We start from the raw sequence: 18310 nt of genomic DNA, 5'->3' as shown, positions 1-18310 counted from the left end.
CACTTTTTTGAAAGGTGCACATTTGGAGTTAGGCCAAGCTGTATGCCCTATAACCCATATTACATTCATCAGTCATATATCAAAATGAAAGGAATGAAAGGTTCTTTGATCTATACCTAAGATATATAAGGTCTTTGTAAAATAGCCAGTATATCCAATGAGGAAAGCCGGGGAAATTCTATTTCATTACAATTCTAACCCAATGCAAAATAAGAGATTATAGAGCGCCACCATTTACTCATTTGTAATTAAATATAAATTTTCTTTTAAAATTAAACCCTAATTTTCTATTCAGTCCTGAATATTGAATGCTCTGCAATTAGGTGTCATGAAACCTCCAGACGAAAATTATGTATCACTATGGACTTTTACAATGGTGGCCATGTAATAAAACTTGGGTCAAAATAAGAGCATGTAACCGGTATTGATAAACTTTATGACGAGAATGAGTATCCAATTACTGCAATCATGTGTGGTATTTGTGTAATAAATGAGCACGCGTCTGATCACTTAATGCAATTGCGTTATAGTGTGATAAAGTATTATCGAGCATTTTATAAACGTTCCATGATTGACTGAATATCGAGCGAAAAAATTCAGCGACAGGACCAGCATGTTTATCGCTACGGTGCAAAACTCCCAGATTTTACATCCCAGGAGTATGCGCTCAAAATGCCAGATCACTGTTAAGAGACATATCATTTATCAATGTGATAAATACCGACATTGTTGCATTATTGACCAGATCAAACGCAACATAATGCCTGTTTGCATGAGTTACAATTTCTAGCAAAATGCACAATCAAATAATATCACGGTTAAGTTTTCCAAGCCATCGCCGACCTTATTAAATATAATCTCTCCCGAGGATCATAAAACACCTATGACATCTATGTGACTCCGCAGTATGCACGGATCCGGAAATTCATCCACGACAATGATGGCGCCAATATGTTAATGATATTTAACGGAAGGGATACACACGCAATAACAACATCTATGTCACATGGCACTCTGGCGCATGGTTCAAAGTCATCTCCAACACTTCTTCACATATACATTGGCGATCTTCAACTAATTTTTCGCCATCAATTGATATGATGTACGCTTCGCAAACTTTCATGCCGCTGATAATACGTACACGAGGAATCAGCAACGTTGTTACTTAGCATGACATGATAGATGATATACTTGGCGATGTTACTTCACTGTTGGGTGTCGCCTTCGATTTTACTGATGAAATACAATGGTATGGTACATAACCATATTTGGGTGTTATTGAGACCCGGAGTTATTCACGTTGACATATACACCTGGTCGAGAAAAGCAAATGACAAGAATTTTAATTAACAGATCTAAAGAGAAACGATAATCGCATTTAGAGACTCGTGATCATGTTCATGTCGTGTTTAACATCAAATATAAGAAGCATTCCACATGAAGTAAGTGTTTGTTATTGAACCACCCACCGGTCATTTTTTTGTGTGGCCAGCTTTCATGCAGCAATTCAAGTCTGTAATTATAATATCACTATAGAACGTATCATCTCATATATGATCTTCATATATTTGTTACATATACATTTTTGCAGAGACAATGCTCTGAATATTTCCTCATGGCTTACAGGATTCCAGTCTGATTTTTGGGACATGTTATGTGATAAAAATTATCAATCTGACTAAAACTAGATCTCTGACAACCAAAAGCAGGCAGACACAGAACAAAAATTGTGGACTTATAGTTACACTACAAATATAACATATATGATGGCAACAACATCGTTCTTAATATATCGTGTCTAAAGAAAATACTCCCTAATATGAGATGATTTGCTTCACTAAATATAATTGGACCTGATATTAACAAGGTAACCAGACAATAAAACTGTATCGGTGCCTGCTGCATCTACATATTAAGAGTAAGTCCTTATTGTAATCCCACTGAAACCCTTTCAAAGTGTAACTAGAAATGTCTACTTTCGTTTATCACATAAATGGCCTAAGTACTTAATGATCTAGTTACACCCATTATATGCAGTGCACATTTTACACTTTACAATTTTTAATAATTTTGTCATTAGCATCATTAAAAAAATAATATACTTCTTGAATAATAATAATATGTATATTTAATATATTTTCTGTGCTTGACCTTTGTCCCTGATTGAAGGTGATTGTGCCCGCTTAATATGCAAGAACAACGCGCTGAATGGAGTACTAACTTCTCCTTGGCCAGCTGAACGTAGGTTATAAATAGACGCAGGAATTTATTTTCTTTTAGATAATGAGAGGACAATATTCCAATCAGTGGGATATCAACTGCATATTAAATGTGTGCGATCATGGTCATGTTGCGAAATAGCGTGGGAAAATGGGCTGACATTCTTTAAAGGTATGACAGTAAGCCAAACTTTGGATATAAATGCAAAGTCAGATGCCTGTGCTAAACATTGGTACCAAAATTATTATGCTACGTGAAATGTAGCTTGAAATAACAGCATTTATTCTTAAATGGGTCACGCGAGAAAGGAGAGAAGTGTCCTCCCTTGTGGTTATTATATAGCCACTGTGCTTTGGATGGTATGGCTAAACTTGACCATCATTCATAGACCCAGAGACATCGTTGTATGACACAAGCGAAAATCCCCAACGGTAGTATTTTCATGGATTTGTGCTCGTATCTAGCTACGATAATCCAGAGGAGGTGGCTCGTTAGCCATTTTGACATTTTATATTGAATAATTAATAATCGATATTTAGAACATTATGATAGGTTTAAGAAACAATAACAGCAAAGCATTGCATACACTACATTATGTGTGCCTCGTGACCGACAAATTTAACATATAGGCCTAGTGCTGACTGGCTATTTTAACTATGTATCATTGATATTATGAACACTGTATATGGATCCAAATGAAAGGGTAAACATGCCATTACAAGGAACTAGATTACTATAGGTTAATTGGTACATGTTCCGTTTTAATGTTTTCGTCAGCAGAATGGTTTTCTTTCTCACTCCAGACGTTTGCTTATTTTGTCCCTTACGCACGAGAGGGAATAGGGGAATTGAAATAAGAAAGGATTCCGATGAAATTGTGTACTATTTTCATTTCATTTAGAAAACACGGACTATTAATACTTTTTATCGTTATTTTCATATGTCATTTATGATTAATGAATGAGTAGAAATTCACCTTTCATCTATAGGTATGCAGTTACAAGACTGTTTATATATTTGAATTATAGTGCCATGGGCGGATCACAATTTGATATAAAAATAATATTGGTATATCAATCTCGTTTAAACCAACACTTTAAATGCCATCTATTTTTAATGTATGTGGTGGTATATATATATATATATATATATATATATATATATATATATATATATATATATATATATATATATATATATATGCAATGCTTCCGAAATGCATTCCAGTTTTCTATTCAATTTTCCAAACTTGATAAGTATTTGGGCAAAAATACCTCTTCCCCTTGCATAAACTCCTTGAAAACTTCGTTCATTTCACCAGGTATTGTTCCCAATTTCATGTCATTTAAATAAGTCTTAATATTTTACTACCTGATTTTTTTATGTATAACACTTCTTTTTCCCGCTGATTACTCTTTGCCTTTGTCTTACTCTGTTATTGTCCTTTCCCCTTCTTATTTCTTCCCTCTTGCATAGTAACTTCGCATTTTCGTAAATATCACCATATTTCCCCGCCCTAGGTGTTCTTCCTTGTTTGTAAGGACATGTAATGCTTGATATAGATACTGTGTTATATAAGTACCACATTTGTAGGTCCTAACCTATGCCAACATTGTTATTAGCACCTTATAGAGTCGTGGAAGGGGATTGGTGGTTTGTGGAGCTCCACAGAGCTTCAGCATAACAGCTGCTCACTTGAGACATGCATAAGGGATCCCTACTTTATTAGGAGTTGATATAAGGCAATATTTTTCGAGAAGTTGAAGCATTTTATTGTCACAAGTGACAATGCCAAACGGGACGACAAAAAAAAAAAACGTTTCCAATTCACTCATGGAACATTCTGTTATATATACTCAAACAAATGTACATTGTGATTTTGCTATATATTTTCAAATGCAAACACCATCGATTTGCAGGGCACTACATTTTCATTTTCAAACTTATATAATAATATAGCGCAGTGAGTGTTCACAATTTTAAAATATAATATAATACAAAATATCATTGAAGATCGTGTCTTTTGTCAAAATAATAATTGTTTTGAATTTAACTTAATTTTTAATTTCGATAAACTACTTGTGTGCTGGGATTCAATAAATATTGTTTAATATTCAATTGGAACTTCATTCATTTGGACGAGTAATAGAAATGTTGGGACGTTTTGGGATTTTTTCAAATCACTGTTCTTTTTCAATGTTTACTTTATATTCTAGAGAAATATATTAATGATTGAATGTTACAAATCTTGTTGGTCCTCGCTCTTTTCTGATACTTAGTTTAACACCATGGAGTCATACCATTACAACATTAAGTAACAAACAAGATCGTAACATTACTCATCCAAGAAAAGAAACCATACCTTATCATATATTTGCGATTACAACACACACACACACATACACACACATTTAAATACGAGATATATGACACCTTAGTGTGAAGACACAGCCATTGATTTAAATATCAAATTTGGAATTGTGTACTTTCTGACGCCATTGAAATTCAACTAATTGATCTTGAGCAACTGCAGTGGGTTTACTAGTTTTTAAGCAACCATTGTGATTATTTGCTGTGTTTGATAATCTAATTAAGTAAATTTTGTAGTTTCATCTCATTGATCAAATACGTACAATTGTTCCTGTTTTTCATTTTTTATTTTTTTTAATAATAAAAATACATTGCAAATATTACATGCAGACAACAGTATTGACTGTAATGCATCATCCTGGAAACCAGAACAGGAGAGAAGGGGTTCTTATTGTTGCTTACAATTTACATTCATACGTATACTATAAAGAAACTACAAAGGTGGACAATTCTCTCCATTCCTGCATAACTTATATAGCAATAATCACTGCTTGCTTAGTTAGGAAGTGCAAAGTGCAGAATGGATGCCTGCCCTCTCACTGGCTAACAATACATCATTTATAATTTATTTTTTTGATACGTTTCATTTTTAAAATTGGCAAGGATGTAAAAAAAAAAAAAACAAAGGTATGCAAATACTATAGGTTTTTTGTTTTGGCTAAGGCAAATAGGTTTTATTGTAGCTATACTAAAGTTTATGCCAATAGGTGCGTATATACCAGTTGGTCTTATTACCTCACCCCCACATATGCAAACTTCATACCCATCACCCACACTGTGTGTACAAGCTAAAATGAACAGACCCTAACAAAACAAAGTTCAATTTAAAGCTAACATCAGTTTCACTGTGAAACTAATATATCTCACCTCAAGAAGGCCCTAGTGCATTCATTATGTAAATTATTCAAGTGATCAAAAATGACAGGTAAGCTGCAATTATGTTACATCCTGTGTATATTTTTGAGATCATGAACATACCAAATATTGGCGTACTGTCCAAATGTTTAGAACCTCACATGCACATAGGCAAAATTGAAACGTGTCAAGTTAACAATGTTTAATTCAAACTACTACAGTAACTATAGTATGGCTGTGCTTAAATTGTGTGGAGATGGCAGGATACTAAGCGGAAAGTTGTAATAAGAATCAACTTGTATACAAGTCACAACTGACCATGTTTTTACTAACTACTTGCATGTTTATGACCTCAACCAATGACACTAAAAACTTTTACCGTAACGTTCCTATTAATAATCTAAAGCATCAATGAAAAATAACCAACACATTACACTTAGATCAATTAAAAGTTTACAGTTATTTACGTCTGGATGGTGTTATTGCAACATATAAATAACTGTAAGATTGCATTAATACTGATCTAATACATACCAACTCATCGGCTTTTCGATAAGTTTCTTAATTTTTTTCTAAAACATTAGTTTCATTTCCATATATTGTGATTTCTTATAACAGTGCCAAGTTTTCTTTTAATCTGTCACAGTAATTGAACATAAATAATATAAATGAATTAATGAAACTATTTATTTTAAAGTGTCAACTAAGACACTTCAAACAAATATACAATGGTACTGCCAATGCTATTAGGTTCGGCATTGCTTCAATTCCAACTTTAAAGCATCATCAATTAGATTTTTCTTCTAATAACTTAAATATTCAAATTTTGTGAAGCTATATATCTAAACATCGGAATTATGTACTAGAACTGGATTTGGAATGATTGTATGTTGGAGTTAAAATCTAAGATAGAGGCTTCGTTACATGCAGGAATTAGTTTCTGTCAGAAAAAAAGAAACAAAGAACAAATTTAAAAAAATGAAAAGAGAAAACAGAATTGATTCACACCCTATCAACCAATTAACTCTATGTGACTAACATGAAATCTGCCAACAGGGTTCTTTGGAAGAAGAGAAGTGTCGTTTATGAAAGAAGGAAACAAGTGTATATTACAACAATGTTCGCAATGAACGAAATAATAGAATTTCACTTGTCTTATAATGCTTTTTGATAAGCTTTTTGCAAAAAATATAACAGACTTTACCTCTAAGGCGGTCATATTATTTATATAGGATGTGCTTTCTCAATCAAATACCGATATCTTCCAGATGAGACCTTAATGGTATAAGCACATATTCCAAGTCTGTTAAAAATTGGATCATAAATATGGCTTCGACTGGTAATGAAACTTATTAACTTAACTCATGACAATTCATCATTAATATGCATGGAGTTTGCTTATTACTAAGGTCATTAATGATTATAAAATAAATATTCCAAGTTTGTTTTAAAACGGATTAGAAATATAGCTCCCGAGTGGTAACAAAGCATTTGCTGATGGATGGACATATTACAGATGAAACACATATACATGTAACAGAAACTGGGCCATATCATTGGCTCATTTAGTCATGTGACACCTGAAAAACTTTACAAGAATTATACCCTTTAAACTAATTAAAAAATAATGAACATTTTATGAAGAAACACCGTCTGAAAACTATTTTCTCTTTCCTTTCCTACAAACAAGATATTTCTACACAGCACATTTTGTGTACATACATTCAAAATATCAGCACAATACTTACTGGTGTAAAGTTAAGAAAAGTCTATTGTACAAATATACTTCAAGTCTATTATACAAATATATATATACAGTCTATCATACCAAATATACATGCAGTCTATTATACCAATGTACTTAAAGTCTATTACACAAATATATTTACAGTATATGATACAAATATACCTCTATTATATGTTACAAATATACCTTTAATCTGGTATATTAATATCCCTGTAGTCTTTTATACAAATAAACCTATAGTCTGTTACAAATATCCATGTAGTGTATTATACAAAAATACATATAGTCTATGATACAAATAATCTTGGAGTATATTATGCAGATATTCCTAGGGGACTCACAAGTCCGAGTGGTCTACAACACTCACTGTTATGGATCACTGCCATCTCACCTCTGTTTACGTGGCTTTGTGTATCTGGCTCGGCCGATGTGAGTACGTGAGAAAGCTTGCCAGTAGCTTCTCGTGGGTAGGTGGTTCATTCAAGGGTTTTCCAGGGCTCTTCCTCTACCATTTATACTGGCCGCCTTGTATAGCCTATCTTGTGCTGACAAATGGCATTAAACTCTACAACAACAACCAAAATAAACACATATTGTCTATTACACAAATATTCCTGTAGTCTATTATACAAATATACATAAAGTCCATGAAAATAAATATTTATATAGTCAATGAAATATATATATATATATATATATATATATATATATATATATATATATATATATATATATATATAATGCTAAACAAACATACCTATACTCTATTATATAAGCATACCTCTACTCTATTATACAAATATAAATATAGCCTATTCCATAAAATCTGAGAACACAAAACCATATGTGTACACCTATGTTTTTTTAATTAGGTGTGTTTGAAACCAATAATAATGTAAGTTTTGACTGGGCCAGTTTGAGGGTTTTACTTTTGACTTACATAATTTATTTTTTATCTACCAAAGAGCAAACATAAACCCCAAGGTAGAAATGCCCAATATCATTTTAGTTGTACAGTATACAGTATAACAATATTCACAATTACATGTCTAAATATATTTGCAAGTTGCCCATCATAATTGTTAACAAATATGATATGACTTTTGTAGGGTACAGGGTCCCAATTATATGGAGTTTTTAGGTGACTGAGTTTCACAAGGAAATTATAGGGCAAATTAAATAAATGTATGGATAATAACTTCCTAACATTAAATCAAATCAAGCACATCAAAATACAAATTAGACAATATTAAAACAATATTAAAAAGAATAATTTAATCAGATATTATGAAACAAAAATTCATATAACAGATTGATGCTCTACATTACTAAAGGAATTAAAAACACAGGTCAGCTTATTGTTTTATAACTGCTGGATATTAACAGTATTTCTCGTATTCTTCTGAAAACTGACGAATCAAATTAGGTAACAAAACCAATTTTGTATGAGTTAGCATCTTCATAAGACACCTCTCTAATTGCTGCCATTTGCATTTGGGACCAAATATACGTATTTCATTTATAACCTCATGTTACTATGACTATATATTTACTAAACGCATCTACTGAATGGACCAAATAGATATCATAAAATGTAATGAAATTGTCCAATCTGCAATACTTTATACTTTGAATGGTAGTATTCGTGTTGTCCTAAGTGAACGTATCAATATTATTCACTATTTCTAAAATAAAATGAAAAGAACAATCTTAATGTATTATCCTCAGTGAGTGCACCACCATAATTCACTATTTCTCAAAAATAACAGGAACAATCTTAATGTGTTGTCCTCAATCAGTACACCACCATAATTCACTATTTCTCAGAAATAAAAGAAAGTCAAATAGAAAACACTATAGTTATTTTGTCTTTTCACACACCAATTGAATGTCTGAATAACAAATGACTGCTTACACATCCAATTAAACAGTCAAAAAACAATATAACATATTTCTCAGTGAACTTGACAGCCCCTCTATCACAATGCCTGACCCTGATTATTACTATATACAGTATTATTAGTAGAGATGGAATCATGCATGATGTTGAGTGTGAATTATGGCCACATTACTAGACATGAGATTATAGATGATGTTTGGTCCTCATTATTGCCACAAAGAGAAGTATATCTTGGCATGGGATCGTGCATGTTGCTTGGTCCTTAGCCACACACATTAGTGTCACTGGATTGTGGATAATGCTGGGTCCTAAATACAGCCACATAGCGTAGTGACTTTATCATGGGATTGTGTATCCCGAGTTCATTTTCCTGGTACCTGGGATCAAGCATTCTGCTTGCACAACTGTAGTAACTCTTAGAGGACAAGTCTGAAAAAAAAGCATACAGATCTTGTCATAGATAATTCTTTAAATAAACAATGGAATGCCTGAACATAAGAAGAAAAAAAATAGATTGCATTTTCTGCATCAACTAAAATAGACCATTAATACGGTGTGTTTTAAAAAGTCAATAAATTTATATGATTTTAAAAATTACAAGTTTTTTCCTCGTCAAAGTTCAATAAAATATGCAAACATTCTCATTATGTAAACAACCTCTGTACACTATTATTTTGTCCATCAAAAATAAAAGCTCTTGTCACAGACACTTTCAATTCATGTACAGATACCATAATACCATTTGACATAATCCGCTCATCGACAGTCATTGAAAAGTAATTTAGATGTCATAATACCATTTGACATAATCCTCTCATCGACAGTCATTGAAAAGTAATTTAGATGTCATAATATCATTTGACATAATCCTCTCATCGACAGTCATTGAAAAGTAATTTAGATGTCATAATACCATTTAATATAATCTGCTCATCGACAGTCATTGAAAAGTAATTTAGATGTCATAATACCATTTGACATGATCCTCTCATCGACAGTCATTGAAAAGTAATTTAGATGTCATAATACCATTTGACATAATCCTCTCATCGACAGTCATTGAAAAGTAATTTGGATCTCATAATACCATTTGACATAATCCTCTCATCGACAGTTATTGAAAAGTAATTTAGATGTCATAATACCATTTGACATAATCCTCTCATCAACAGTCATTAAAAAGTAATTTAGATGTCATAATACCATTTGATATAATCCGCTCATCGACAGTCATTGAAAAGTAATTTAGATGTCATAATACCATTTGACATAACATCATCATCCACAGACATCAAAGTAATGTTGATGTAAGTACCTGTTTACATAATATCAACTTTCACAGAATTCAACATAATGTGAATGCCACTGTATCGTTTGTCAAAACATCCACTTCCAAACATCAGAATTATATAGATAACACAAACATACATCATTGGAAAAGCCTCAATGGCTAAGAATGCGCCTTGGTAAGAAATGCTGATATTCCGATAAAATAATAACAAACCTTTTATTAATTACTGTATGAAAATGGGTAAAAAAAATTGCATAACATTAACAAAAAACGTTCTTGTAACAATAATTGACGTAAATTTAAAAGTTTTAATTTGAAATACCGTATTCACTCTCTAATGATAAAATTGATGAAAGCTTCTATCATACAGTAGAATATATTAGGATTACCACTTGACAAAAATGCGATGTAATATTACGTGAATAAGATGACATTGTATTTATAATTTGAAAGAAATGGGCATATTGTTCTAACTGACAATAAATACTGTTACAAGTGTCACACTCATTATTGAGATTCCAGTGTCAAACAGTCCCATTAAGTATCCATGAGTTTCACACTCAATATGTATGCTCCACTTTTAAATAAACCTAAAAAGTATCAAGTTAAGCTTTAAATTTAAAACCGAAAGTTAATATGACAGTTAAGTTGAAACCAACCTTTGAACTCCATTTATCATAAGCTGTGTTCATACTCTGCCATTATATCATACACACAGTACTGTTGGCATATCATGTGCGATCAGCTTATACTTTGTGGATTCTGTTTCCATTATATCAAGCACTTTGTACTTATCCTTTGAACCCGATTTTGCAATCACATCATACACAATGTACTTACACTTTTTGCCTGTTTTTGCTATCATATTACGCACGCTGTACATAATTCTTTGTATCTTTTGGTGCCCTCATATCACACAATGTACAAACAATTTTTACCTGTTGTTGCTATCATAATGCTCATACTTTTCTTATATTTTATACCTGCTGCTGCCATCATATCACATACATTGTTGCAATCGCTGCCATAATAGCATGCACACTGTACTTATACTATGTACCTGTTGCTCTTTCTTCATGACTTTCATTTGTAGCTAACAGGCTTCATAGATGGAGATCACCTGTCTCTTTTGCTTCTCCAACTCATGGCTGTATACCTGTCCACCAATTGAATTTTCAATGTCGTGAAGCACAGCTTCAAACTTGTTCCAGTAATCCTCTAGAGCTTTTTTACTCATCTTTCCGTCTGGTGAATGGCCACTGATATGATTCCTGTATGAACGAATTCGCTCCACACTTGCTCCTAGAGATTTATCCCTTGGTTGATCTAGCGGATCATATCCCCAGCCTGTTAATGGGGCCGGAACTGAGCTGACATTTCTGATTAGAGTATATAACAAAGAAAGATCAAACTGCTCTAATGTTCCTGTCGTTCGCCCCTGGGGATCTGGAAACACCAGCTGACTTTGATCAGGGTTAAGAAGCGGTCTTCCCTGTCTCCTGGTCAAGTTGACCCTATTGGCCAGGATTGCCTGATAGATGTCTGTGTGAGGTGCAGGAACTTGGGTATGGAGGACTTCTCTCATGGCATCTCCACAAACAGTTACAAGAGCAACACAGAGGCGAGAATGATTCATGTGCTCTGGTGTTATAGGTGTATCAGGATCATGCCCCTAAAGAGAGAGGAAGGTTAATGTTACCAAAAGATTCAATCAATGACCACATATACAGTAACAATGACTAGTTAGATGATCATCACACTAATGTATTAGAACATTTTGGTTCTGGTTTATCAAGATTTTTCTGTGAATGCATAGAGTGCTTGACGTTAGGAAATGTGTGCAAAACAGATTGGGTCTATCTATTTTTCAACAGTATTATTCAAAAGAAAAGCAACAGGATGTATATTGACGGCGCTCTCTCTGCTAAAATCCAAGAAACTATTTGCAGAAAAGATTCATGGTATTATGTTCACAGGAACATATATAAAGTATGTTTAACTTACAATGAATTTTTCCAAAAGACAAACCACTCTTAAACTGGAGATGTCTAACATGTTGTGTTCTTTTACTTTTCACCTACCATTTCAGCTATGGAGAATTAATTTCGATAGTATGAAAGACAATGGGGAAGTGAATTTTTTAAATTTCATTTTATATGAGATCAAATGATTTTCACAACTTAGACTTAATAAGAAGGTATAATGGCACTCCCATTATTAGATGATACGAACACACACACAGACCAAACTGAGAGGAAGGTCTCTGGATTCCACAGTATATTTTTAACTATATGATTCAATGATGCTATTATAATCAAACAGGTTATACTTATAAATCATTCTAAGCATTATTTCAACTTGTGCTGTGAGTAACAGAATCTATCACTTAACTTCCACGAAATAATATACTAATCTACATGACCACCATCTCACCCAAAATTGGGATATAACAAGGGATAAGATGATAAATGACATGCATGTATTATACTAATTATTATTTGGTATTATTGTAACAACACTACGTTTCCTGGAAGAATAAATCAAAAGTGAACTGACAGTGGTATCGGCAAAATGTCATTTCCCCTCTGTGTGAGCGTGTGTGTGCATGCATATATGTGATAGTGTCTGTATTTGCATGTGTATGACAGTGTATGTATGTGGATGTGTATAGGTAAAATGTTATTTCTTAAATTTGATCATGTATGCATGTAGTGCAGCCAAAGTGTTCCATAAGGGCAGTCACTCCTAAAGACACAGTTAGTCTTAAGGATAAAGAATCATAATGCCACTGTGCCTTAAGTAAAATTAGACATATGGACATGGCTATTAAAGGAAATTCTCTCCTACAGACATGGTGTGACTTAAGGAAAATTAATCATATACACAGTAAGACTGAAACATCAGTCATACAGCCACATTATGTCTTAAGAAATAGGAGCCCTGCAGACCGTAAACCTGAAGGAAAATGAAACCTACAAATTTATGGAAAATCATATCTATATCTACAGTTCCTACTTAAGTGACTGTCATACATTCATCAAAATCCACTTTAAAATCAGCATTGTACAGCCTTTAAGGAAATAAGTCTAAGAAATGCCATTATTGTTGGCTCAAATTGTGATTTATAAAGTGACATTCTAGCTGCCCAAAGTTTGTGATTTAGACATCAGCCTCTTTTCATCAATTTATTAAATGAAAAAACATATTAGTTTCCCTTCTCTACATATATTATAAATAGTTAAATGATATATTTTATGGTTAACAAATATTCCATTGTCTTATTCCATTCTATATGTATTATTTAAGCTAGTTAGTGCACTACAAATAGAGGACCCAATTATAAATGACATATTGATGAAATATTTGATGACATACTTGATGATATACTTTTTCTCAAACTTCATATTAATGTACCAGTAGCGTGCTCTCACAAATGGGATTTTTAGATCTGTTTAAGATTCATACAATCCCTTCAATCTGATTTATATGGCTTTGTTGATATAAAAAATATATCACATATGCCAGCATGGGGCTAGATTGTGTTTGCTGCTGATAATGTGCAGCCTGTGTATACAATTTAAATCAGCTCCCCAAGACCAAAAGTTTGAGTGATTAAGGCATTTTAACACACTCTGAAAATTAAGCAAGGTTATATCACCAAAATCGACAAACTTTTAATAACTAAAGGGATATATTGTTTTGTAGTTCATGCTGCATGTTATATCAAGACCTTCCTTTAATCTAACCATTTTCTTTTAGGACTAAAATCATATTTAGTCTTTTGATGAAAGCCACATTTCGATATGACCATCTGTCGAAGAGTAGTAGAGATACCTGTTTTAATATGCCAGTGTGCCAAATATGTCGGAAGTCAGATCAGCATTATTGATAGGACCAACATTAGAATTGTACTACAAACTCCATATCAATGCAACCATCTCTTCAGATTGAATATTACTAATGTCACAGTTACATCAGTTATATACTAATACTAATGTGACAGTTATATCAGTGATATACTAATACTAATGTGACAGTTACATCAGTTATATACTAATACTAATGTGACAGTTATGTCAGTTATATACTAATACTAATGTGACATTTATGTTAGTTATATACTAATACTAATGTGACATTTATATCAGTTATATACTAACACTAACGTGACAGTTATGAAATTTCAGTTTAGTGTAGAACTAGATACAATTGTAAGTCTTAGTGAAAACTCCATCTTGTTCTAGCATCCATTCTGATCAATTTGGGAGATCAAAATTTTTAAGATGACTGATGGATGTTGGATTGGATCCATTTTCAGTTAAGACCATCTGGATAACCTAAGAAGTCTCTGAACAAAAAGTCACTTGACAAGATGGCCACCATGGTAACCCTTGCTTCCTGTGGATCTGTGATTCTTACCGAGGTTTCCCAAGGTTCATATTCAACCAAAGACATTAATGTATCATTTGCCATGTATAGCCTATCATGTCCTTTAAAATGGCATTAAACGCAAATCAACAAAAACCACCATGGCAACTACTCAGATGTCGGCTTGATAAAGGCCCAAATAAACATCATGACATGAAAATAAATATCTAAGAGAAAACCCAAAGTCGATACCACTGCCCACTCAGAAGTTGGGATAACATTATTTTCAAGATGGTCACCATAGCAACCATATTTACATTTATAAAGGCACCCTTTTCATTTAGTACCTACTAAGCATTATAAAATGGTCTTTCAGTGTAAAAATAGTATTTATTTAGTTGCAAGAGTGACAAAATGATTTTAAAATGGCTGCCAAGGCAGACATATAGGATATCACATGGGAACCATTTTCATTTGTGTCGATGAGACATCATATCAAATCATTTCCTGAAACCTCCATGTCAATATGGCTATTCGATTAGATGTAGTGACAACAAGGCTATCGAAGGAGCTTTCCAAGAGGTACCATTTTCACCTTGGTCCAAGCAGTCCATGGGATGAATATGCATGTAAAACGTCACATGAACCATCAAAGTAATTTACAAGTAGGATTAACCACTGCAAACATGTGCCAACAGACAGATGGACAATAGATGAAAGAACATTTCATAAACTCTTCTGGTCTTTCACAAGTAAAGCTAGCAAAACCTTATATATTCTTTAGATAAAAATGAGAATGTACCTGTAAATGCAGATATGTCCATCCTTTTTTATAAATTTTGTACATTATTATAAAACAGTGAGGTCATTAATCTAGGTTTCCTATTAATTATAGTCAAATAAAATAAATTGATAACATTCAAAAAGTGAATGATTTATAATACAATATGGAATGCTAAAATGTTGACACTTCAAAACACTTTGTTGAGCATGTGTGTGTGTGTGTGTCAGATTTGGACTTTTAATGTAGGTATAAAGAAGTTTCAGTTATCTCGCTACCATGTCTGCAGTGTGGCAGTTTATAGTGATGTTTAGCACTGGGCATCATACCGCAGATGTATTACTACATTCTCCTGGGTCGGTGGTTCTTTCCTGGGTTTTCCAGGGTTCTTCCTCCACCAGCTATACTGGTCGCCATGTACAGCCTATCTTGTGCTAAAAAATGACGATAAACCCTAGAACAACAACTACATTCTCCAATTGGATCCTTTTCTCCTACACATGATCTGGTGATGTAATAAGACATCACCTATGACCTGAGCTTTTGTAAGCTCATCAACTAAACAAAAATAAAGTAGAACAATACATTAGGAGAAGGCAATACTAAAATAGTAACTGTTGTTGTTGTTGGGTTTAACGCCATATTTCAGCACACGATAGGCTATGCATGGTGGCCAGTATTAATGGTGGAGGAAGAACCCGTAAAAACCCCGGAAGAACCACCGACCCACGAGAAGCTATTGGCAAGCTTTCTCACATACCCACGTTAGCCGATTCCTAGATTCTAACCTACGCAGACAGAGGTGAGATGGCAGTGATCTGTCACGGAGAGTGCTTTAGACCACTCGGCCACTCGGGGCCCCTACTAAAATAGTATGTCCCTTATGTTTAGTAATGTTGAAGAAGAACTTACCTCATCTGCAAGCCACATCTCAATCGGTGGGGAAAAACCAACCATGCCATCTTCAGACACACTCCGAGGTGGTGGCGATTGAATACGCAACTCGTATTGTAAGTTCTGGCCAAGATAAGAAGTAATCTTAGAGAGATTCAGAGTAATGAACTTTCTAACTCTAGTACACAGCTTGACATCAGGAGTCTTGACTTCGTCGATCACCATCCTCGTTATTCTTGCAAAAACAATATGGTTCCTACAGTGCAAGGTCAATCTGTGGAAAAGACCAATGTCAAAAACACAGCAGCCACAGAAAATGAGATTTTCTGATGTCTCCTTCTTCTTGGCAACTGGCCAGCGAGTTACACAGGCAGCAATTAACCTGTGAAATATGGGAGGGGGTAGATATTTCCCTCTAAAGACACAACACAAGACTGGTGTGCTCACCATGCGGGGATCTTGTTCAGGGGAGATAACCTCTTTAGGAGATTCCAATCGAAGCATACAAGGTGTCAGGAAATAGTTCTCCACCTAAAAGAATGTATATATATTCTTAATTTTCATATAGGTAATGTCTATTTTTAATGTGCACAAGTCTTACAATGTGACATCTTTTAATGTTTGCATCCATTGCTTGCATTTTCATTTCCTCTATGTTACCTCATGAAGTAGTTTTGCCTCCAGTCTTTATCATTTGCATTTCAAGCATTTGAATACCCCTCCCCATATTATTTTTATAATTTTACAGAGACTTTCTGCAAATGAAATTCATTATCATTAAATAATCCTCTTCTGAAATAATGTCTATACAGAATACTGATCAGCTCATGTCAGAAGTGGACTCGGTAGACTAAGATAAATTATATTCCTGATTGCAAATACAAGGTATGTGCAGTAATGCTTTACATGTGACCATGATAGATAACAATATTGGCTGCAGTTCTTGTATTTGTTTTTACTTTTGGTCACGAAGATATACTGCCACTGAACACAACTGGTCACGGACGTTTTATTGTTAGATGTGTGACATGAAATTGAGTTTATCTTTGCAAGAACGACAGCCCATTCCCACCTTTTAAGAGCATATGGCTGAACAATGTATTCCTCACAAGCCTTTGCCATATCATGATGGCTTATTCCTTCATAAAATAACTTATTCCAACTTACAAGAATGATATAAGCTTGATTTATATGGGACTTATGAGCCAGTTTTAAATTACTTATACTTTGTTTAATGCAATATGTCAAGCATCAGCCTATATATAAATACAGTACAAGTGAAGATATTATTATATGCTTCATGTACATTTGACTTACAAGAGATCACCATGACATGTATAGGTTGTATAAGTCTTTATCACATGAGCTTAAGTAAACTGTACCATCAAGGACATTGCCATTTTCTGACAGACGTTTAATGAAAACACAGTCTGAAGTCCAAAGTTTACTGCAGAATATAATCAAAGTCCAACAAAAGATGCAATTGATTTTGTGGCAAAACAATAACAACTTGTCACCATATTTATCAGATACAGTGAAAGTTGTAAAAAGAAAGAATTTCATAATGTTTATTATGATCTGTTTTCAAGCATTAACACCATTCCCCCTGAAACTGAAATAAAAGCTCTAATTTTGGATGGATCTTAAAAGTGTCAAATTGCAATAAAGCAATGCGTGTGAAGTTGTGTGTGTGTGTGTGTGTGATTTTGATTTTTAACGTAGCTTTAATATTGTTTCAGTCATATTGCTACGATGTCTGCAGGGCGTCAGTTGTCAGTGATGTCTAGCACTGGGGCATTATGATGTCCCACCCAGTCACATTATCCTGATACCAGGCCGACTAGTCCTAACACTAGCCTCGTATTGCTGAGAACCAAGCGAGAA

The 18310-nt window shown here is 33.6% G+C and overlaps 1 protein-coding gene and 1 long non-coding RNA gene across 2 annotated transcripts in view; both read right to left on the bottom strand.

Moving 5' to 3' along the window:
• The window catches only part of LOC149784629 (uncharacterized), a 441350-nt gene that overhangs the window by 11127 nt on the left and 411913 nt on the right, over positions 1-18310 (bottom strand). The gene's annotated exons all lie outside the window — the stretch shown is intronic.
• The window catches only part of LOC149784632 (uncharacterized), a 300236-nt gene continuing 289701 nt past the window's right edge, over positions 7776-18310 (bottom strand). Inside the window, exons 16-18 of the mRNA XM_089932690.1 lie at positions 16445-16957; positions 11444-12055; positions 7776-9521 (exon numbers count right to left, since the gene is read on the bottom strand). Of these exons, the coding sequence (XP_089788816.1) occupies positions 11477-12055; positions 16445-16957 (1092 nt within the window). The 3' untranslated portion in view covers positions 7776-9521; positions 11444-11476. The remainder of the gene's footprint in view (positions 9522-11443; positions 12056-16444; positions 16958-18310) is intronic.

The sequence above is a fragment of the Sinohyriopsis cumingii genome, chromosome 14 (assembly GCF_028554795.1).
Source record: "Sinohyriopsis cumingii isolate HCF-2022 chromosome 14, ASM2855479v2, whole genome shotgun sequence".
Classification (NCBI taxonomy): domain Eukaryota; kingdom Metazoa; phylum Mollusca; class Bivalvia; order Unionida; family Unionidae; genus Sinohyriopsis; species Sinohyriopsis cumingii.
Note: the sequence above shows the minus strand (reverse complement) of the source record. Positions and strands in the feature narration are given on the sequence as shown.